This window comes from Pantherophis guttatus, chromosome 13 (genome assembly GCF_059756535.1).
Source record: "Pantherophis guttatus breed Tessera chromosome 13, ASM5975653v1, whole genome shotgun sequence".
Lineage (NCBI taxonomy): Eukaryota > Metazoa > Chordata > Lepidosauria > Squamata > Colubridae > Pantherophis > Pantherophis guttatus.
In genome coordinates this window covers 5924508-5948346 of record NC_142075.1, presented here as the reverse complement: position 1 = coordinate 5948346, position 23839 = coordinate 5924508, and the positions used below count along the sequence as shown (strand labels likewise).

Sequence of the window (23839 nt, the reverse complement as noted above, 5' to 3'; positions counted from 1 at the left end):
TTCCTGGCTTTACTGCTCAGCTCACCAGCCATCCACCAGGTAGAATCCTGCAGCCGAGGGAGCCAGCCTGACTCCAGGGTTTTAGTAGTGCTTCCGTAACTTAATCATCTCCTCCTCCTCCTCCTCTCCCCACCCCAACCCCCTGTTTGAGCATTCTTCCAAGCTGAAATAATGGGGTAGCGGAAGAAACACCCCACATCAACAGCAGCAGATAAATTTATTTATTTATTTATTTATTGGTTTGATTTATATGCCACCCTTCTCCAGAGACTCAGGGTGGCTTACAATGCGTTAAGCAATAGCCTTCATACTTTTGTATATACCTGCTTAGTAGGGGTTTTGCCCCCCCCCCCAAAGCGGTCTTCTAATTTATACAAAGTCAGCTTATTGCCCCCACAAACCGGGTCCTCATTTTACCAACCTCGGAAGGATGGAAGGCTGAGTCAACCTTGAGCCTGGGGAGATTTGAACTTGCAGTAATTGCAGGCAGCTGGTGTTACTTAACAGTATTTTAGTCTGTTGCGCCACCAAGGCTCTATTCCATCATGCCAGGGAGGAGGGAGGCAGGATAAATGAAACTGACCGGCTCGAGGGTGGGTAACTATGCCCCCTTTCCGTGCTTTGGACTTCAGCTTCCAGAATTCCCAGAGTCCGCATGGGTGCAAAGGGGCCATAGTTGCCCAACCCCTGGACTAGCTGAACAAACATATGGGGGGGGGGGGGGGCAAAATGAAATGATTTAAATTGACAAGGATTGGGAAGTTGACAAAATTTCCCCTGTTATCTGCAGCACTGAAGAGGCAACAATTAGAGAAAGAAGGAGGGAGGGAAGAAGGAAGGAAGGAAGGAAGGAAGGAAGGAAGGAAGGAAGGAAGGAAGGAAGGAAGGAAGGAAGGAAATTGAGAAATGTTTGAGAGGGAGAGAGGAAGGAAGGAAGGAAAGAAGGAAGGAAAGCAAGGAAGGGAAGGAAGAATAGGGAAGGAAGGAAAGGAAAGGAGAGAAAGACAGGTAGGTAGGAAGGAAGGAAGGAAGGAAATTGAGAAATGTTTGAGAGAGGAAGGAAGAAAGGAAGAAAAGAATATGGACGGAAGAAAAGAAAGAATAGGGAAGGAAGGAAAGGAAAGGAGAGAAAGAAGGTAGGAAGGAAGGAAACTGAGAAATGTTTGAGAGGGAGAGAGGAAGGAAGGAAGAAAAGAATACGGAAGGAAAGGAAAGGAAGGAAAGAAAGCAAGGAAGGAAAGAGAATAGGGAAGGAAGAAAGGAAGGAAATAAATTGATGCTCACTTTTTTGGAATGGGTGGAGATGTCAAGAACCTGGTGGGATCAACTGATCAGGGGCTGTGATCAAACAACCAACTACCTGGCTATCACAGTGGAAAAAAGGATTGAAATCTGCAAATCTCTAAAGAATCACTTCCAGGTTACCTATGCACAGGTGCCAAGCAGTTTAAAGCTTTAGTGTGGGAAGGCCCCCTCGCTGTGAATTAAGAATTGATAAAGATGGGCTTTTGGTCATATATTTACAGATGTCCTCAATTTACAACCTTATGTTTAGTGACAAAGTTACAATGGCAATGAAACCAAGAGACTTATGACCATTTTTCACACACTTATGACCGTTGCAACCTCCCCATGGTCATATGATCAATTTATGACGGTTGCTTGCAATGTCCCGGGGGTCACGAGATCCCCTGTTGCAACCTTCTGCCAAGCAAAATCAACGGGGAATCCATGGTTCACTTAACAACCCTGTGACCAACTTAACAACTGTAGTGATTCACTTAACAACTGTGGCAAGAAAGTTCGCAAAATGGGGAAAAGCTCACTCATCCCAAGCAACCGTCTTGCTTGGCAAGAGGAAATTTTGGGTTCAACTGTGGTCGTAAGTCGAAGACGACCTGAGCACCCAACGCTCATGATTATTTCTGTGTTTTCAGATGATAATTGAAGCCCTTGAAGAAGAGAAGAACTACTTAACCATGTCCATTGCAGAGTACCTGAAGGATTACCATGAACTCCTGCAAGTGAAAGCTGGACTCAGCCTTGAAATTGAAACTTACAGGTAGGAATATTTTTACCCTGCAGGAAGACGCGAGGGAAACCTTGGCTTCGTTTTACACTTGGCCAGTGGTGAAATATAAAATTTGTTACTACCGGTTCTGGGGGCGTAGCCTCTGACGAACAGGCAACTCAGCTGGGATCGTCAGAGGCTTTTAAAAGCATTTTTTTCTCCAGCCTCTTCGGCTGAAGAGGTTGTAGAAAAAATGCTTTTAAATTTTTTTTAAAAAGCCTCTGATGATCGCGCAGCTCAGTCGGGCATGGGGGGGGAGGGGGCAGGGATTTTTGCTACTGGTTCTCCGAACCACCCGCCGCCATCGCTACCGGATCAGGCGATCCGGTCCGAACTGGGAGCATTTCACCCCTGCACTCGGCCAAATTCCAGAACAAGTTTTTGAGGTTCCTGCTGGAATGAAATTTCTGCAGAATTGGAAGGGAAGATAAAAGGCCTCGATGAGTAACAGAATGTTTTATCATTAAGAATAAACTTGAAAGCAGTTTAGAAAAGGGCTGCTGAGATGCAGGTGACAATATGGAAACTGACTAAAATTTAATCCCAAGTAATATTGGGACTCTTGGTAGTTTTATTGGGGAAATTCAGTCAGGTGTGAAGTTTGGAAGTATTTGGGCACTTGTCTTTAGATATATTAGAATAGAATAACAGAGTTGGAAGGGACCTTGGAGGTCTTCTAGTCGAACCCCCTGCTTAGGCAGGAAACCCTACACCACTTCAGACAAATGGTTATCCAAAATCTTCTTAAAAACTTCCAGTGTTGAAGCATTTACAGTGTTCCACAGATTAATTGTTCTAACTGTCAGTTGTACTACATATTGATTGGTGCTCAAAGCGCGGAAAACTGAATTTCATTCTTTCGATACATTTATTAGGGGTTTAGTTAATAAAATTAAACTCATTTAACAATGATCTCAGCAACAGAAATTTGGGTCGTATGTCATATGGGCCTATCTGTATTGTGGTCATATGTGGTTGTATGTCAACAGCTACCTGTGTTGAAGAGATTAGTGTAAGATTAGGATTAGTATAGATTTAGGATTAGGAAATTTTCTTGATTGGCAATCAACTGATCCTGTTATCCTGGAATTCTTACAAACTTCAATACGTTAAATTATGATATTTCTAGTTAAAGTTGACTTGCCAATCAAATTTGACCCAATGGAAGGTTTTGTTGTTTTTTAGCTTTGCTAATAAAAGAAATTTCCAAAACCTAGTTGATCATCCTGTTAAGATGCCAGGTTTACTTCTGTTCCGTGCTACGTTTTAACATAATCTCTGCAAACATTTAACTATTAAAAAAAAGGCATTTCAAAAGAATCTCTGTTCCTTTTGAAGCAACCAATAAAATTTTTCCATGTTTCCTTTTGCGTAAGAGTCCTAATGCTATTTCTTGTTTGAATAATAACTTTGAATTGAACGAATTCCTCTACTGGGTGTGACTTCATAATACAATTAACCCCTCTGAAAGAACCGAATGCAGCTCGGGAATACTTTCACTTTTTCAAAAGAATAAATTTCAGCAAGACTGATTACATCACAGGGAACAAAACCAGTAAAGTGCAGAATTTAGTTCTTATTCCGTTTTTGTCTGCCAGTACTGATAAAACTCATGTTCATAGCGCATAAGAGACCGTTGAAGTAAGCAGCCAAATCTCATTGGTGAAGAGAAAAAAAAAACAAGAGGCTAGAAGTCCACTTCAAGAATATAGAACAGAATAAAATAAAATAGAAGAATAGCATAGCATAGCATAGCATAGCATAGCATAGCATAGCATAGCATAGCATAGCATAGCATAGCATAGCATAGCATAGCATAACATAGAAGAATAGAGTATCGTAGCGTAGCATAGCATAGAAGAATAGCATAGAATAGAATAGAATAGCATAGAAGAATAGAGTAGCATAACGTAACGTAGCGTAGCATAGCATAGCATAGAAATCTCGGCCAAGTGTGATTGGACACACAAGGAATTTGTCTTGGTGTATAGGCTCTCAGTGTATATAAAAGAAAAGATACATTTGTCAAGAATCATAAGGTACAACACTTAATGATAGTCATAGGGAACAAATAGGCAATCAAATCATATTAGAAAACAGTCAATATAAATCTTAAGGATACCAGCAACAAGGTTACAGTCATACAGTCGTAAGTGGGAGGAGATGGGTGATAGGAACGATGAGAAGATTAATAGTAATGCAGACTTAATAACTAATTTGACAGTGTTGAGGGAATTATTTGTTTAGCAGAGTTTAGCCACAAAATAAGACTACGATTAATCCTCGATGACCACAATTTTTGAGCCCAAATTATTTGTTGCGAAGTGAGACAGTAGTTAAATGAGTTTTGTCCCATTTTATGACCTTTCTTGCCACAGTTGTTAAGTGAATCAGTGCAGTTTATGAAGTTAGTAACATGGTTGTTAAGTGCCTGTGGAGATTCTCAGTCATCCAGATCATGGTTGTCCCAAAGGTGTTTTTTCAAGAGGCAACTGGACTTTCTTTGAAGATGTTTTGCTTCTCATCCAAGAAGCTTTTTCAGCGCTGACTGGATGGTGGGGATAGATATCTATCTTCAGTCAGAGCTGAAGAAGCTTCTTGGATGAGAAGCGAAACGTCTTCAAAGAAAAACAAGGAAGTCCAGTTGCCTCTTGAAAAAATCACTTTTGGGACAGTTGTTAAGTGAATCTGCCTTCCTCGTTGACTTGTCAGAAGGTCGCAAAAGGTGATCGTATGAGCCCAGGACATTGCAACATCATAAATACATGATAGTGGCCAAGCATCTGAATTTTAATCATGTGACCACAAGGATGCGGCAAGAGTCGTAAGTGTGAAAAATAGTCATAAGTCATTTTTTCAGTGCCATTGTAACTTCGAATGGTCATTAAACAAAAAGTTGTAAGTTGAGGACTACTTATGCTGAAATCAGGTGCTTCAACTTTTCTTCAAGGTATTCATCCTGCTGATGATTTGTGTTATTGTGGAAAAAGATCCTTTTCAACCAAGGATCCCTTTACACCTATTACACTTCATTTGTTCTCAGTGTGGCTTTTTACTGACGGGAGAACTTGCATGCAAACAGGCTTTTTAAAATTAATTTGGCACTTAGAACATAGAATAATAGAGTTGGAAGGGACCTTGGAGGTCATCTAGTCCAATCCCTTGCTTTGAGAAGGAGCCTCTCTGGACAAATGGCTGTCCAGTCTCTTCTTGAAAACCTCTAGTGATGGAGCACCTACAACTTACAAAGGCAACCCATTCCACTGATTAATTGTTCTCACTATCAAGAAATTTCTCCTTAGTTCTAGGTTGAATCTCTCTTTGATAGGTTTTCTATCTGTTAACTTCTTGTCTTGCCCTCAGGTTCTTTGGAGAATAAATTGTCCCCCTCTTCTTTGTGGCAGCCCCTCAAATATTGGAAGACTGCTATCATGTCAATCCTAGTTCTTCTCTTCGTTAGGCTGTTGTTGTTAGTTGTGAAGTCGTGTCCAACCCATCGCAACCCCATGGACAACGTTCCTCCAGGCCTTTCTGTCCTCTACCATCCTCTGGAGTCCATTTAAGCTCACACCGACTGCTTCAGTGACTCCATCCAGCCAACTCATTCTCTGTCGTCCCCTTCTTCTTTTGCCCTCAATCTTTCCCAGCATTCGGCTCTTCTCCAGTGAGTCCTTCCTTCTCATTAGGTGGCCAAAGTATTTGAGTTTCCTCTTTAGGATCTGGCCTTCTAAAGAACAGTCAGGGTTGATCTCCTCTAGGACTGACCGGTTTGATCGCCTTGCAGTCCAAGGGACTCGCAGGAGTCTTTTCCAGCACCAGAGTTCAAAGGCCTCAATTCTTTGGTGCCCAGCCTTCCTTATGGTCCAACTTTCACAGCCATACATTGCAACTGGGAAAACCATCGCCTTGACTATAGGCACTTTTGTTGGCATGCCTAATTCCTGCAACTGTTTATTGTATGGTTTCGCCTCCAGACTCCTTACCATCTTTTTGCTCTTCTTTTTGCTCTTTCTTACACACCCACAAAATTAGACTACGATTCAATATGTTGCTTCAAGCCATCCCAAACCATTGCTATGATTTCCTTTGTGCTTTTCTCCAAGATTATAAACCTCAAAACCGTTCCATTTCATAAATTGGACCAAAGACAGATCAGAAGCAATTCAGCATCTGCCGTTCCTTCTTTCCTTTCTGTGTTTGTCAAGTGGTTTTTATTTGCAATATTTAATGTTAATGCTCGGCTTGTTTCTAGCAGTTCAAGCTGTGAGTTCTCACATTTAAAGATGTGCTTGGCTCCCTTTTCCCATATACAGTGAGTGCTTCAGCTTATTTTTAGTGACTTCTGGGTTGCTCTGGAAACTGCCGCAAACTGTTGTTTTATCAGTAGCCAACAATCATTAGTTAAGCTTCCTGCATTCCTGCTTTCTGTCATCATAGTTAAAGCTTTCAAGGACTTCAGTTGGAAGGAGTTAGAGAAGATCTTCAGATTTGTTTTTCTGGATTGTAATACTTCTTACATGGAGAAATGGGAATACACTGCAGTTTTGGGAGACCGAGGATAGCAATAGCATTTTTGCTATTTTACACTTTTACAACACTCTCTGGGTGGTTTACTATGTAAAAGCATTATTTGCATCTTGCCCCCAACAATCAAGGTCCTCATTTTACTGACCTTGGAAGGATGGAAGACTGAGCCAACCTTGAGTTGGTCAGGATCGAATTCCTGGCAGCAGGCAGAGTTTGCCTGCAATACTGCATTCTAACCACTGCGCCACCACGGCTCCTATAGATATAAATTTTCTTACAAATGAAGGTGAACATACGTGTCCCAGGATAATGTTGCAGAATCCAGTGTGGGTCAGTCACCAGGAACAGAGGTTTTGTCTTCCGAGCTTTCGGACTCATGCTGGAGCCCATCCTCGGGGAACTTCTCTCTAGCAAAGTGTACTTGTGTGGTTTTTCTAACCCAGCTCCCCAAATATGACAAACCCTCTGACGTGAACTCAAAAGATTCCTTTATTAGAAATGCCGGCAGTCCCGGCAAAAAAGTTTCTCTCGCAGGCTAACAAGTCTGTCTGACTGGAAGATGAATAGTTGTCTGCCACACCCATTCATCTGCGCCCCTTGCCTTTTATCCCCAGAGCTAGGATGGGCCTCACTAGCAGCGGTAGCTCTTCTGTCCCAAGGACCAGCCCATAGATTTCCACTGCTCTCCTCTCCTCTGCCTTCTGCACATCCACGCGTCAGGCACTGGACCCAGCTGTTCCTCCTCTTTTCCATCAGCCACCTCCAGTCCTGGAGGCTGTTGACTCTCCATTTGAGGGCTGACGGACGGCCCAGGCTCCGCCTCTTTCTCCCTCTCTCTCTGCCAGCTCCATGCCCTCTTCCCCCTCGGAGCTCTCAGGTTGCCCTGATGCTGACCCTGATTCCCACGCCTCCTCCTCATCTGATTCGGCTGCTGGAGGGGCCAACAGGCTACAACAGTGGTATTTATAGGGAACCTGTTGTATGTGGCTTTTTAGATGTTGATTGGGATGTGTTGATGGCTGGATATTAAGTCGTTGGCTGTCCTTTGCTTGTGCTGTCCAGCCCCTGCCTATAGGTTTTCTCTTTATCCTCCTAGATGCAGGGGTAAAAATGCTCCCGGTTAGGTCCGGTTCACCCAAACCAGTAGTAAAAAAGGCTACTGGTTCGCTGAACCGGTAGTAAAAAATGTAAAAAAAACTGTTCCGATGATCAGGTGAGTAATGCGCGATAAAAAGTAAAAAAAAAAAAAAGTTCCAAAAATCGCGCGTCACTCATCTGATCGTCAGAACTTTTTTTTTTTTACTTTTTAGGCATTTTTTTACTACCGATTCTCCGGAAACTTAATTTACTAAACTAACTCAGTCTTTATCAAAACAAAAGCTGTTAATAAACTTTCTTAACAGCCTAAAAGAAACCAAAGATAAAGTAATCACAATCTTACTAAAGTTGGCTGAAAGCCCAGAAGCAATTTGCAGAGAATCCAGACGCGAAGTAGAGTGAACTAAAGTTGTTCCCTACAACTTGCTTCAGTCGGCGTTCCTCCTTAAATAGGCTAAGGGAGTGGCCAATTAGCCCCAAGCCTTACTCTTGAGGAGACCTCCTCCTGAGGAGCCACTCCTGCCTTTTGGCCGCTCTGTGCGCCCAGGCATCGAGAAGAGGCTCCTCCTCTTCTTCCTCTTCACTTAAGAGAGCTTCTGGAGGTTCTGAAGGCCTCTGAATCCCTGCCTCTGGCACCACATCTTCTCCAGCCTCCTCATTGTCCGACTCGAGTACCAGCTGCATAGGCTGCAGGTGCAGCACCACACCAGCCTCCTCGCTGTCGGAATCAGCTACAATCCTCACAGGCCGCTGACGAGCCACAACACCAACCTAGAAGGAGAAACTTCCTAACAGTGAGAACAATTAATCAGTGGAATGATTTGCCTTCAGAAGTTGAGGCTGCTCCATCACTGGAGGCTTTTAAGAAGAGACTGGCTAGCAAATTGTCTGAAATGGTATTTTCTGCTTGAGCAGAGAGTTGGACTCGAAGACCTCCAAAGTCTCTCCCAACTCTGTTATTCTGTAAAATTTGTCTTCAGTGAGTTGGAAATCCATCACATCTCAAATGCGAACTGGTCCAAGGCAAGACCTAATGATTTCCCAGGGCAGATAAAATGGTTATGTCTACATTACACAGGTAATTTTCTCAAGCCTGTGAAGAGAAAAGAAATTATTCTTTAACCAGAAAAGCCAGGAGGAAAAGGCCTAAAACAGTGATGGCTAACCTCTTTTCCCTCGGGTGCCGAAATCATGTGCGTGCGTGCGACAGCGCGTACCTGTGTGCCCACACCCATAATGCGATGCCCCGTGTGCCCCGCCCCTGCATATGCACGCCCGACCCCCGCTGCGCTCCCCCGCCCACCTACGCATGCACATGTGACCTCCCCATCCTCCCCCACCCCTGCAATGCGCATGCAACCCCCGCCCCAGTGCATGCGCATATGACCCCTGCCCCCCCGTGCATGCACGCACGACCCCCCCTGCTCCCCGTGCATGCACACGCATCTCCACAGAGTCCCAAAAATCAGCTGGCTGGCGGGAGGCACGCACGCATGCACGGTGGAGCTGACCTAGGGCGACAGCTCGCGTGCCCGCAGAGATGGCTTTGCATGCCACCTGTGGCACACATACCATAGGTTCGCCATCACTAGCCTAGAATTTAAACCCTGAAGCAAACACACATAGGAATTCTTTTCTACTTTGGTAGATCATTGTTTACACAGCTCCCGTCTTGTCTACAATAAATCAACTTAGTTGGTTCTGTCCTGTTTGCGAGCTTCTGCTGGAAGCAAGTTCCTACATACCGAATCGTGTCCAAGGAGTAATGATTTATTGTCCAAGACATTGTTTCATTATTGGCCATTTTTTAAATAGAGAGGATTTGCTCCTAACATTGAATCAAATGCTACTTCCCTGCCATCTTCATCCACTGATTCTAGAGCAACGGAGATCACATCGGTTCCACACACCCTTTCAAATATTTTTATAAATATTGTAGTATAGTTTGTTAAAGTCCTTGGCTATTAGCAGTTCTCATAATATATCGGATGCAGTCTGCATGATTGTGAAGAAAAAAAACAGCTACTTTCCATGAACACAATGCGTCTAAAATATTTTTTTAAAAAAGTTCAGTTACAATTCTTTAAAAATAAGTGCACCATAATACATATACCCATATTTTTCTGAGTATAAGACACACCTTTCCCCCCCAAAAAAGAGGGTGAAAATCTGGGTGCGTCTTATACTCTGAATGTAGCCCCACCCAGCTTCAGAGGCTTTTTTTCTGAAGCTCTGTTTCAGAGGCAGGAAAAAGTTTTTTCTGAAACACAGTTTCAGAAGTTTCAGAGGCAGAAAAAAAGACAAAAAAAAAAAAAAGCAAGGAACAAAGCTCACAACAAAGGAACCCATTGCTAAAATTCACCTCTGGGAACAGCTGATTGGGGGTATTCCAGCTTTTTTCTTATTTTCCTCCCCAAAAACTAAGGTGCATCTTATACTCCAAAAAATACGGTATATATTCGCAGAGGACAAATAAAATTAAGCACTGTATTCAACACAGAATTATATCCATTCATTTATTTACGTCCACTGTATTTTATTTATGCGACATTTCAATTTGTGTAGCAATATTTAAACCAATTACAAATCAATGAAATGGCTGCATTACTGTTTTATAACTCAGAATGAAATAAGATTTCCTCAGTGTTTAAACATTGTGGGTCTTTAAAGGCAAATGACTTAAATTTCATATTGCTTTCCAGGAATCTTAGCTATCAAACATTTCCAAATAAGCTCCTTATAGAGCGTAGATAGTCGTCCTGCATTATCAGGTCAAAGCAGTTGGCAGAGCAAAACTGAAAATGTTGTTTTGAGAGATTACACAGTTTAAAATATTGTACGTGTTGCCTTTAATGAACCCAGCAATTTCACAGCAGCTGTAGGAGAATGTCCATATTGCTATAGTTTTAACTCTAGCATTTCTTACGGAGAGATTTTTTTACCTGCAATCAATTTGGCAGACGGACTTATTGTACCTTAACTAAGTTAAGCACCTTTTTATATCTTTATTAATTGTTATATATAGATATCATTTATATATATATATTAGTTATTAGTTAGTTATATATTAGTTATTAGTTAGCCTGGACTGTGGGTTTTTTTGATTTTAATGGGTTTTAATATATGTTTAAATTATATATTTATACATTTATGTATTTTAAGTATGCATATTTATGTATTTTATGTTTTATTGGGTTTGTTTTTATTTGTTGTGAGCCTCCCTGAGTCCTACGGAGATAGGGCGGCATACAAATTATATTAAATAAATAAATAAAATAAATATTTAATATAATTAAAAAGACTCAAAGGATATATTTTTCACAAATTCTGTTTCAGAGGATGAGCTAATTGTCAGCTATTACACTGAAAAAGGACATCCTAACAATAGAGGCAGCTGCCTTAGGGTCAATTAGAGTTATTGAATTTTCTTATTTAATATTACCGATCACCTGAATTGCTTGAAGCATCCGGTGACTTTTTCCAATCCTACTGTCAAGCGCCAGGGAAAATCAGGAGATCCAGGCAGTTCAAATCGGGGGTGAAATCGAGCAAGTTCTGACAGGTTCTGGAGAACCAGTAGCGAAAATTTTGAGCAGTTCGAAGAACTGGTAGCGGAAATTTTGAGTAGTTCGGAGAACCGGCAAATACCATCTTTGACTGGCCCCAGAGTGGGGTGGGAGTGGATATTTTGCAATATCCTTTCCTCAGGAGTGGGGAGGGAATGGAGATTTTGAGTATCCTTCCCCTGCCATGCCCACCAAGCCGCGCCCACCAAGCCACACCACACCCACCAAGCCATGCCCACAGAACCGGTAGTAAAAAAATTTGGATTTCACCACTGGTTCAAATGGGTATATATTGCTAGCTTAAGCTCTCTAGAACAGGGCTGTCAAACTTGTGGCCCGCGGGTCAGATGTGTTACGTGCTGGCCACCCCCAAGCCCGGTTTAGTGAAGGGGGAAAAGGTCCCGATACATCACGAGATGATGACGTGAGATTGACAGCTCTGCTCTAGAAGAATCTGGCCAACTAATGGCCAAGGGAAATGAGCGGGAGATAAGAGAGGCATTCAAGCTGGGCTGGATTTAGATCTCTTGCAGGGGAGCAGAGACTCATGACTGATGATATATTTGACGCCTCCCTCCAGTTCAACCTGGTTATTTCCTACACTTACTTTGAAGATGCAGTAGATTAGACAGGAAGCCTTCCATAGAGTCCATGTGTCAGTTCCTATACTGGTAATCCTCAATTTACAACCAGTTGTTTAGCAACCGTTTGAAGTCACAACAGCACTGAAAAAAGTGACTCAAAAAGTGACCAGTGCTCAAAGACCGTCACAGCATTCCCTACAGTCATGTGATCAAGCTTTGGGCGCATTTATGACAATTGCAATGTCCCAAAGTCACATGATTATTATTTGCAACCTTCTTATTCAGGGGAATGGGGAAAGCTGGATTCTTGTAACAGCCACTTACACTTCTTGTAAAGTGTAAATTCACTTTAAATTCCTTTACGACGATAGCAAAAATGGTCATAAAAACAGGTACAGCTTACTTAACCACCTTCTCATCATCGGAAATTCTGGACTCAATAATGGTCTTAAGTCAAGGACTAACTGGGTTTGCAATAATGACATGAAGCTTAATTTGCATAAAGTATTCCACCATTTTTTCCAATGATATTATCCCAGTATGCAAAATTCCTGTATCTTTCCAATTCTGTTAAAAAAAAACGAACCTAGAAGAATTTCAATTACAGGCCGTGTTAATTCAGTCAGTAGGTAGACATATAATATGATTCCCTTCTGGTTCTGCAAATACTACAGTGTGGAAGATTTAACTTGATTGTTCTTGATTTAAATCAGTTAAAAATGCGATTAGCCAAAGTTATTTCGAGACCTTGGTTAAAGTTAATCAAGACTGATTCTATTCATGGGCCAGGCAGAAAAATTAATTTCCCAAAGGGAAAAAAGATGTAAATTTTTATGTGAGACAGAAAGTGTAAGAAATACGAAGAGGAAATACAAACTTGTAGCATTCTGGCTTTCATAAGCATAACTGAAAATTAAGGAAAGGGGATGTTGCCCTGAAACAGTGCATCCCAACCTCAGCCACCTTATAATGGGTGGACTTCAACTCCCAGAATTCCCTAACCATGCTGCCGTGCTGGCTGGGGAATTCTGGGAGTTGAAGTCTATCCAACTTAAAGTGACCACAGTTGAGAGATAAACACTGTTAGGATGGTTGCTTGGTTCATGTTCATATTTCTGATTGAGAAAAACTGCACTGGGCATACATATTTTAATTTGTTATTAATTCCATTTTGTTTTTCTGTACGGCAGAGCTTTGCTAGGAGCAGAGAGCAAGCAATGGATTCTCATGTGGAATGAAGAACATGGAAGAAGGTTACCCCAAGGTACAAAAGATGGAAATTATATCAATGCATTTAAAAGCAGAAGGGAAGACAAAGCATCCATTCCTGCTTTGTCCCAAGCTATATGGAGTACAGTAGTGGCCAAAATTGTGGAAACCTTTTGGGAAAAGTGTATTTTTGAGGTTTGATGGCTAATCACACCACCTTTTTGGGGGGAGTTTCAAGATAATCCTAGTCCACTGCTGGAATGGCCTGGGAATAGCCCAGACCTTAACCCAATTGAAAATCTAGGGAGCCGACAAAAGAAACTTGTTAGTCAGACGTGACCCAGCAATAAAACCAAGTTAATAGAAGCAATCCTACAATCTCAATTTCACATGATAACAGCTGCAGAACTAAAAGACTTGGTTCGCTCCATGGAAAGACGTTGTAAGGCCATAATTCATGCTAAAGGTTACCCAACTAAGTATTAACTGACATGGGGATAATTTTTGTACATCTCGATTTTTCCTACGTGTTTCACTTTTCTTCTTTATACTGTAACTGCTATTCTAATAGCCAGTCCTTCATAAAAGTTATTGCATTACATTCTTGATTAAATTATCTTTTGATATATAATTTTATGATACTACTCCCCAAAAAAGTGGTGTTATTAGCTAGTTTTAGAAAATACACTTTTCCCCAAAGGTTTCTACAATTTTGGCCACTACTGTATAGAGGTAGTCCTCAACTTACGACATTTCCATTATTAAGCAAGACGGTTGTTAAATGAGTTTTGCCCCAGGTTGTAAAATCAGGGGCTTCCGACATGCAAAGTCAATGGGGGAAGCTAGATTCACTTACCAACCATGTGATTCACTTAACAACTATAGTGATTTCCTTAACTACGGTGACCAAAAAGGTCATAAAATCAGGCCCAACTCACTTAACCACTTTGCTTAGTAACAGAAATTCTGCTTCCAATTGTGGTTGCAAGTCAAGGACTACCTGTACTAAGAGTTGTAGGATTCATCCTGCAAAATAAGAAAGGAACGTAGCAATTTGTAAAATTATCGTTATATTTGGGTTACGTAAGTAAGTGTACTGCGAATATAGTTATTGCTTTGTCCAGTGGATTTCACATCAGCTAATTGAAAGAAATTAAAACTTTATTTTGGCTTCCTTGTAAATTTCTTGTAGTAGTTACACACTGAATACTTGTCATGGGTTTGCATTTTGTTTTGTGTGCCAAAATATCATTTTGTCACTTTTCAAAGTACAGCAAGCGGCATATAAATTTAATAAATAAAATAATAATTTGCTTTTCAGGCAGGGAAAATTTCATTTGCTTTGGCAGTGTATCGTAATAAAGAATATAAAAACTGGAGCAATTATAACGCCCTATAGCCCAAGAGCCTTGGTAGTACAGTGGTCTAAGGCACCCTGTTATTAAGCTGATTATTAAGACCAGATGCCTGCAATTACTGCAGGTTCGAATCTCACCAAGGCTCAAGGTTGACTCAGCCTTCCATCCTTTCTAAGGTGGGTAAATTGAGGACCCAGATTGTGGGGGCAATAAGCTGACTTTGTATAAATATACAAAAGAATGAAGGCTATTGCTTAGCGCATTGTAAGCCGCCCTGAGTCTCTGGAGAAGGGCGGCATATAAATCAAATTTTAAAAAAATGTTTATATCTTGTTTTGCAAAGAGATGCAAACATGAATAGAATTGATAGCAAACTAGATCTATTTTTTTTATACGTTCAGACTATGATTAGAATTAAGCCTAAGGTGTATTGCTGTGTTATCTAGTGGTTAAGGCCACTAGACTGTGGCCTTAACACTGTGAGTTCAACTCCTGCCTTAGCTATGAAAGCCAGCTGGGTAACTTTGGGCCAATCACCAGGAGACTGTGAGTTCTAGTTCTGCTTTAGGCATGAAAGCTGGCAGGGTGATTTAGGCCAATCATCAGGAGACTCTGAGTTCTTGTCCCTCCTTAGGAATGAAATCTGGTTTTTATTTTTTTATTTTATTTTATTTTGAATTTGTATACCGCCCTTCTCCCTGAGGACTCAGGGCGGTGAACAGCCAAGTAAAAACATCAAATACAAATATTAAAATACAGTTAAAATATACATATATAAATTTGGCCCCATTGGGCCAATCACCAGGAGACTGTGAGTTCTAGTTCCTCTTTAGGCATGAAAGCTGGCAGGGTGATTTAGGCCAATCACCAGGAGACTGTGAGTTCTAGTTCTGCCTTAGCCATGAGAGCCAGCTGGGGAATTTGAGCCAGTCACTCCCTCTCTCTCTCTGCCCAACTTACTTCACAGGGTTGTTGTTGTGGGGAAAAGAGCCTGTAGTACAGTGTTAGTACACTCTGTAGTACTACAGAGCCTGTAGCACAGTGGACTAAAGCACTGTTATTAACATCTGCTGCTTGCAATTACTGCAAGTTCAAATCTCACCAGGCTCAAGGTTGACTCAGCCTTCCATCCTTTCAAAGGTAGGTGAAATGAGGACCCAGATTGTGGGGGCAATAAGCTGACTTTGTATAAATATACAAAAGTATGAAGGTATGAAGGTAACAATGCTTAACGCATTGTAAGCCACCCTGAGTCTCCAGAGAAGGGCGGCATATAAATTAAAGCAAAAAAAAAAAAAAAAAGGAGGAGAAAGGTGTGTTGGATATGTTTGCTGCCTTGAGTTATTTCTAAAAATAATAGTGCTGTGTTACAAATTAAATGAATAAGTAAGTAATAAGTACATGGCATTAATATCCATTTTTATTTATCTCTTGGCAGGTGACCGAAATTTGCGTTACGAGTATAGCAACCGATACTCCGCTTATCAACAGGAGAAAGGAAAGAGAGCTCTTCCCGCAATTCCAAATGTTGACCTAAGATATAAATTCCCGCAAACAAATTTGAGCCGCTCTGTGGTTTCTTCATCTAGGACAGAAAGTGCTGGAAGGCAAACAATTTTCCCTGAGAAAAAAATGCTACCAAAAGAACCCTTCAGGCTGGGACAGCGTCCTTCAAGTTCTACCGAAAGATATGTGACTCACGAAAGAAGCTTGATAGGACAAAGAGAAAGACAAAGCTTTACGTCGCCTTATCGGATGAGCAGAGAAGGTGACCTTCAGCCAAGGCCACCAGCGCCTGAAAGGAAGACATTCGAAATGGGAAGTATGGCATCTGCTTTGAAAGAGTCCACCATCCTTCAGAAGCAAATGAAAAAGCCAACAAGTTCTGAAGGCATCAGGGCCACCATGATCATCACTTCACCTCTATCTTACAGCTCAACAACTTCTTCTTCTAAAGGAAGCCAATATGAGACGAGGGAAGGAATCTTGGGTGACATCAATGAAATAATCAAAGGGGGCAAACCAGGAACAGAAGAAAAACACGTTTTGGTAGAAGGAGTTGAGCAGAAGGAAAAGTTGGCCAAAGAAGCAACAGATTCTGCCATGAAGAACTTTGAGAAATTGAACAGGGTAGAAAAAACTGTTCAAAAGGAGGCCGAAGTGAAGGAAGGTGTGGATAACAAAGAGAATACAGTGGAAGAGGGTATCTTTAAGAGAAAGGAAGATAAATTAATGAAAGATAAGATGCCTTCTAGAAGATGGGAGGAACAGATTAAAGTGGAGTCAGAAGTAAAGAAGATTCCAAAAGATACAGCAACATTTGGAAGGGAGAACATTGTGAGCATCTCCTCAAAAACCCAAGAAACTATTGATGCCCCCATTCATTCAGGATATACTAAAGGCGAAATTCTACAGAGGAATCATAATGTAGAGATAACACTGCAAGACTTCAAAACTTTTCCAGAAAAATCAAAAGGGGAAGCTGAATTTAAATTCGGCAATGAAATGACTCCAGGTGATAGAAGCAAAGAAGGTAATTCTGAAATAGATGCTTCGCTCACTGAGAGTATAGCAGAGAACATTGTTTCTGACATCCTTAAAGGTTTTGTACAAAAGTCTTCAGAGGAAGGACTTCCTCCCGAAGCTAAAATAACTTCCTTCGAAAAGGAAGAAATTTCTGAGGATGGAAAAGTGAAAACCAAGATCAGCATAGAGTCCACAGTTCAAGAAGATGACCTTGATGTGTCTAATAAGTCTGAATTGGGAAGTTTCTTTGAGAAAGATATTAAAAAAGTATTGGAGGATACTAAAGGAAGTTTAGATGAAAATGTCCTAGACGATATAATTAATGCTGGGATGAAAGGAATGAAAGACAAGGCCAAGAGGACTATTAAAGTTGAGATCATTGAAGAGCCTACAACTGTAGTTGATGAAAGGGTGGAGTTTTCAACCCCATTCGAAGTAGAGGAAGCAGAAGATACGTTTCTCAATGTGAGAGAACATCCATATTATAGTGATAAAGAGAAAGCCACCACAAGTGTTACTGGAGATGTTAAGGAAAAACAACCCGATGTGATTGTGACTCATGTGGAAGAAGTATCTGAGGGAGATGACATTGTGGATGAAGAAAAGTACTTTGTTTCCACTCCAGATGAATACCCGTTTGGTTATGAGGAAGGAGAAGGTTCCACCTATGGTCAAATCCATTTTGAAGAAGAATCCATGGTGAAATATTCGTGGCAAGATGAATTTCTGGAAGGGTCTCAAACCAACATAAAGGAAAGCATGGCTTTACCAGAATTGATTTATCAAGTAATTGGCGCAGATGCTGGGCCCTTTATCTCAAAGGCGGAACCCCCCAAAGAACAGGTGGCCCATGCTGAATCTGTAGTTATTGAGAAGGAGATTAAAATCCCGCATGAATTTCAGGAGTCAATAAAGGAGGTTTTTGCTCACCATTCAAAAGATCCTAAACATCAGTTGAAAGAGGCTCTAGGAAAGCTTGAAGCAACTCTTCCAGAACTTGTGAAACAGGAACTCGGTGAACTCACCAAAGAGGACAAAACTGACTCTAGTACCTTGGAGGTGGATATTAAAAAAGTAAAGCACCCCGAAAAAGAGGGTGTATTTAGTATCGTTGCAGAAGTTAATTTATCCCAGACAATAGACTCTGACCAGTTGAGTACAGAATTGCTTGGTGAAGTTGTGACAGATCAGATGAAATTGTCCAAACAGTCACCAAATGAAGGTGACTTTGATCAATACATAAAGCAAGAACCAGAAACTTGGCAGGATGAAAAACATCACATAGATGTTTCCTCCACACATTGGACCACAGAAGAAACCAATAAGAGAGAAGATGCCTATCCTTCTAAGGAGTCATTTGATATCAACAGACGCATCCGGCATGTTGTAGTTGGTCCAACTGAAATCCGTAAGACTGAACATGTCTTTTATGAAGGTCCTATTTCTGACACGCTGGAGTTTGGAACAAGGGACTTTACAACAGGAGTATCAGCGGACACAGGTCAATTCATGAAGGAAATAAAGTTGAGTCCTGAAACAATGGAAACCACAGAAAAAATAATCTATAGAAGTCCTATTTATACATCTGAAGAAGTAAGTAATCCTGAAAATTCTACTCAGATCCAGGTTTTGAGTGATATTAGATCCTCCAAGCATATCACATTGGATTCAAAACAAATTGTTGAAGAAATCATGTTTGAGGGATCAGCTTCAGACTTGTCATCTGATACTAGAAGGGGTATCTTTTCACAGGTGAAAGATCCCACAGCAATCAGCACATCAATAAGACACATCCAAATAGATCCCAAAGAAATACATGTTGAGCGAGAAATATATGAAGTGCCTTTTTCCACTGGAGACCATGATCTGTTTGAAGAAACAGTAAAAAAGATTACATTAGGACAGAAGGACACATCAACATCTGACCAAAACATTTATGAAGGTTCCTTCACCAAGACATCAGATGATGGTTCAGTCAAACTTGGTGAGGAGAAGGTGCTGGATGTTAACACCACAATCAGACATATCAAATTAAGTCCGAAGGAATTTGTAAGTGAACAAATTGTTTTTACAGAGCCCATTTCTGAACAGCACCAAAAGGTCAGTGAATTGGGACAGATGTTTTCTTCTGAAGGGTCAGTACATCATATTAAATTAGGGCAGAAAGAAGTCCAGAGTCGTGACATCCTATCCCAAGATTTTGTTTTGGAATCTCCACGAATCGGTTCTTCACAAGAAGACTCTTCGGAAAAAATTAGTCCTGCAGAGATCAGCAGATCAACACATCACATTCAGATTGGGCAAGAGTTCCGTAGTCCTGATGCTCAACTCTCCAGCGGTATGGAATTTTCCCACAGAGATGGACCCTCAGAAAACAGCAAATCTGTCGGGCAAATCAGAATCGGACAGAAAGAAACATCCTTTACCTTCCAGATGGACATAAGCCAAATGGGTGGGAGAGAGCCACAAGCTACCCTAGTTGTATCAAGTAGGCAAGAAGCAGACGACAGTCAATCTGAAGGCAGCATGGAAGAGGTTTGGAAAGGCCCAGAAAGTGAACAAAAGTCAGAGGAGTCCACGTTTGATCAAACTGTGCAACTGCAAAGAATGGTTGACCAACGATCGGTCATTTCGGATGAAAAGAAAATTGCCCTTCTCTACCTGAACGAAAACGAGGGGGAAGAGGAGGAGGACGAGGGACCCTGGTTTTAAAAAAGTAACATTTCCAAGTTTTGTTTTTAAAAGCCGAGAAGCTTAATTGCTGCATCATTGCGTTTTAAACCTGGGGATATCTTGTCATTTCGCCCTGAACAAGGAACTGAGGACTTGGAACGTAAATTTTCTGATACAGTAATACCTTAGTAGCATTCTTCGCTTAAATTACATAAGATTTCATTTTACTGATGCTGTGGACTCTCAATGCGATATATATTTTTTTGTAGTTTCCTTGTTTCTGTCTGAGAAATGATATCAGTGGATATAGGAAAATAGCATCTTTGCTCAATTTAAAAAGAGTAGCCATTTTTTAAAAAAAAGATATTTAAGTCATACAATATCATATTGATTCACGTGGATTACCCAGAAGAAACATACAAACATACAGCCCTTGACTTACAATCACAATTAGGACTGAAAAATTCCTTGTTAAGTGGGATGGTTATTAAGTGAGGCATTACGTGATAACATTTAATTTTATGACCATTTTTACTGTGGTTATTAGGTGAATCTAGCTTTCCCCCCATTGAGGTTGCTTGTTGGAAGCTGGGAAGAGTGCAAATTGTGATCATCAGACCACAGTTGTGGCACAGCTGTCCTAAGTGTAAATCACTTTTTTCTGTCCTGCTGTAATTCTGAACTATTGTTCAACGAATGGCCGTTAAGTCAAGGACTACCTGTATTAACAATCTAAGGAATAAAGACAGTCTTGTTATGATCGCAGTTTAAGGAAAACACGTCTAAACTGTGTACACTATTAGCAAAAATGTGTGACTAATTTGTCAGATAATCTCATTCTAAACCCTTATTCAGCTACATTTTTCAAAAATAAGTGACCAAATAGGAACAAAAGAGACTTGCTAATATTATGTCAGATCATTGGCCTAAACAGTTCATTGCGCTCTCTCCCTCCCTCCCTCTCCCTCTCTTTCTTATTCTCTCCCTCCTTTTCCCGTTCCCTCTCTTTCCTCTCTCCCTTTCCCTCTCTTTGTTCTCTCTCCCTCTTTCCTCTCTCCCCCTCTCTCTCATTCTCATTCTCTCTCCCTCTCTCCCTCTTTTCTCTCTCCCTCTCTCCCTCTCTTGTTCTCTCATTCTGTCTTTCTTGTTCTCCCTTCCTCTCTCCTTCCTTCCCTCTCCCTCTTTCCTCTCTCCCTTTCCTCCTCTCTCCCTCTCCTCTCCCTCCCTTTCTCTCCTTTTCTCCCTCTTTCCCTTTCTCTTTCCCTCTCCCTCTCCCCCTCCCTCTCTTGTCTTACACACACACAAACATACACAAACATACTCAGTCACACTCTACACTCTTGTTGCAAAGTGGAGAATGCAATGAGGATATTTTATTAATAATGCCAATTTTGGAAGGATTTAGGTTCTCACCTTTTATGCATTTCCATATTTCATGAGGTAAAAAGCATGGGGAAAGCTTCAGTTGCTAAATTAGCGTGTCGTGCTTTAATTAAAGCCACCAGAGCAGTCCCCTATTGTGTTTCATAGGATTACATACCTGGAGCACAATTCTTGCATAACTGCATTTCTTTGGAACTGGCTGGGTCCCAAAGAAGAATGCAATCGCCTTGAACCTGGACTGCAAAGTTTTGGACCCAGTGATCCTAAGCTTTTTTTTTTTTAATCTGAAGAGAGAAACTGCATTAAAAGGTGACTATTTTCTAAGAGCAATTTTCCTCACATATCAAAGATCATCATATGCAGACGATATTGAGAGACGTTCCTAGCATAAGCTACGTATGACTCAGAATGGATTCAGTTACGTGACTTACGATTTGTTCAGAGTGGAGAAAAGCCAACCCCACTTCAGCTTTGAATCTAAATTAAGGAGTGTCCATCACCCACAATGCTTATTTTAATAGCCACCAACCGAAATGCCTTTGGGAAACCCACAAGCTCAGGATCAAAATAATCTCCTTGCTTCAGATAATACTACGGAATAGACCTCCCTCCCCCAAATGGGAGCAGATTAAGAAATCCATCAAATAGAAAAAAATAAAAATAAAGTTACAATATACAGGTAGTCCTTGACTTACGGCCACAACAGAGCCCAAAATTTCTGTCACTAACCGAAACATTTGTTAAGTGAGTTTTGCCTCATTTTACGCTCTTTCTTGCCACAGTTGTTAAGTGAAACACTGCAGTCGTTAAGTTAGTAACATGGTTATTAAGTGAATCTGGCTTCTCCACTGACTTTGTTTATCAGAAGGTCACAAAAAGGGATCCCATGACACACACACACACACACCCGGGACACTGCAACCATCATAAATGTGAGTCAGTTGTCAAGCATCTGAATATTGATCTCATGATCACAGGGATGCTGCAATGGTCATAAGTGTGAAAAACGGTCATAAGTCACTTGTTTCAGTGCTGTTGTTCCGTCACTAAATGAACTGTTGTAAGTCGAGGACTACCTGTATTAATAAAGAGTCTTGTGGTCTTACATTAGACGTAATTCAAGTTGGGTTTGAAGAAAAAGAATCTTAAGAAGGAAGAGTAGAGACAACCAACATTATCCATCAGCTGTATGCATCTGGAGCAATGTTTCTCAACTGTGGCAGCTTTAAGTTGGGTGGACTTCAACTCCCAGAATTCTCCAGCTAGCCATACGGAGCCCATATTGGTTTTTATAGGTGACTGGATGGGGAATTCTGGGAGTTGAAGTCCATCCATCTTAAAAGTTGCCAAGGTTGAGAAATTGATTTAGAGGCTAGGCACACAGCTCACCAACCACAGTCTTCGTATCATAATATGATAGACACGATCTCTGCAAGTCACAGTAATTATTTTTGAATATTTATGTAGCTTAATATGCACCAGTTTTAGGTCATTGTTTTTGTCCTTTTTTTTTACTTTAAGTGCTATCTTAGATGATCTATTTGCTATGTGTTGGCAGCACTGCCAGGATTTTAAACGGATTTTAAACGGATTTCAGCGCTGATTTGACGGATTTTTCTCCAGCAGAATTTTCAATGAATGCTTACATTTTGAGACACAAGTGAACGGATTTGCACTTATAATTTAAGCTGATTTCACTATTTTTTTTTGTACATCAAAAACTGAATTAGATTTGGGTTGATGCTTGAGTTTTTGTCCACAAAGAGCAAAATGGATGAAAGTTTATTAATTATCTTGATATAAATATGCACGAATTTATTCCATTGAAAAGTGCGCTTTGATCACTAAAGAAAATATTACGATTACCTCAACAATAGTGGGTCTTATTTAAAACTTTTTTTTTCCAGAAGAAAGTACACAATATGATGTTTTGGAGGGTTTTATTTAATACAAATATAGGCTTTCTTGACTATTTTTTCCAAAGGGTGGAAGAATCTTCCACTTTATAATGCTGCAAACACAAGTTTTCACATAGATACGTGCCTTTACTTCTCATTAAAATGGAGGCTCTGAAACTAATAAAAGTGCCCAAGATTTAAGTTAATTGAAAGCAATAAGAGTGGAGGTACTTGTAACTAACTTGCTTCATCGGTTTTAACTCTAGTAGGTTTGATGTTGTAGTTACGTCTGTGAAATTAAGAAGAAAACATTTGAGCTACAGTGTGAGCTCTGTACAATTGTAGGCTGACATTGTCTGTAGTAAGTGATCGCAAAGGCTGTAGTAGATGTTTTAACTAGTGAGTAATGTCAGGTGGGATTTGATGGTCTATTTTGCCCTGGAAATAATCATAGTTGTAATGTCGGTGATGGTTTAACACTGTTAGAACTTACCACTATTTTTTTTTTTCTGTTGAGCATTAAACTTTGAAAAAGAATGTGTCTCTTTCTCCTTTTTAATTTGGCTAGTCCGAGGAAAAGAAGAATTAGGGGTGACATGATAGCAGTATTTGAGGGGCTGCCACCAAGAAGAGGGGGTCAAATTATTCTCCAAAGCACCGGAGGGCAGGACAAGAAACAATGGATGGGAACTAATCAAGGAGAGAAGCAACCTGGAATTAAGGAGAAACTTCCTAACAGTGAGGACAAATTAATCAGTGGAACAGAAGTTGCCTCCAGAAATCGTGGCTGCTCCGTTGCTGGAGGTTTTTAAGAAGAGACTGGATAGTCACTTGTCTGAGATTGTATAGGACAGTGATGGCTAACCTTTTTGCAGTTGCGTGCCAAAAGCAGGGGGAGAGCGGGGGGATTGCGCGTGTGCGTGCCCACACCCACAATTCAACGTGC

The 23839-nt window shown here is 40.8% G+C and overlaps 1 protein-coding gene across 2 annotated transcripts in view; it reads left to right on the top strand.

Annotated features, from left to right (window-relative positions):
* SYNM (synemin) overlaps positions 1–23430 on the top strand; it is a 31250-nt gene extending 7820 nt beyond the window's left edge. Inside the window, exons 2-4 of one of the 2 annotated variants that reach the window (XM_060694764.2) lie at positions 1938–2062; positions 13037–13110; positions 15852–23430. In XM_060694764.2, coding sequence (XP_060550747.2) covers positions 1938–2062; positions 13037–13110; positions 15852–19651 — 3999 coding nt within the window. In that variant the 3' untranslated portion in view covers positions 19652–23430. Of the gene's footprint in view, positions 1–1937; positions 2063–10574; positions 10681–13036; positions 13111–15851 lie in introns of those variants that run through there. The other variant, XM_060694766.2, reaches the window with a different exon arrangement.
* Positions 23431–23839: the final 409 nt, after the last annotated feature.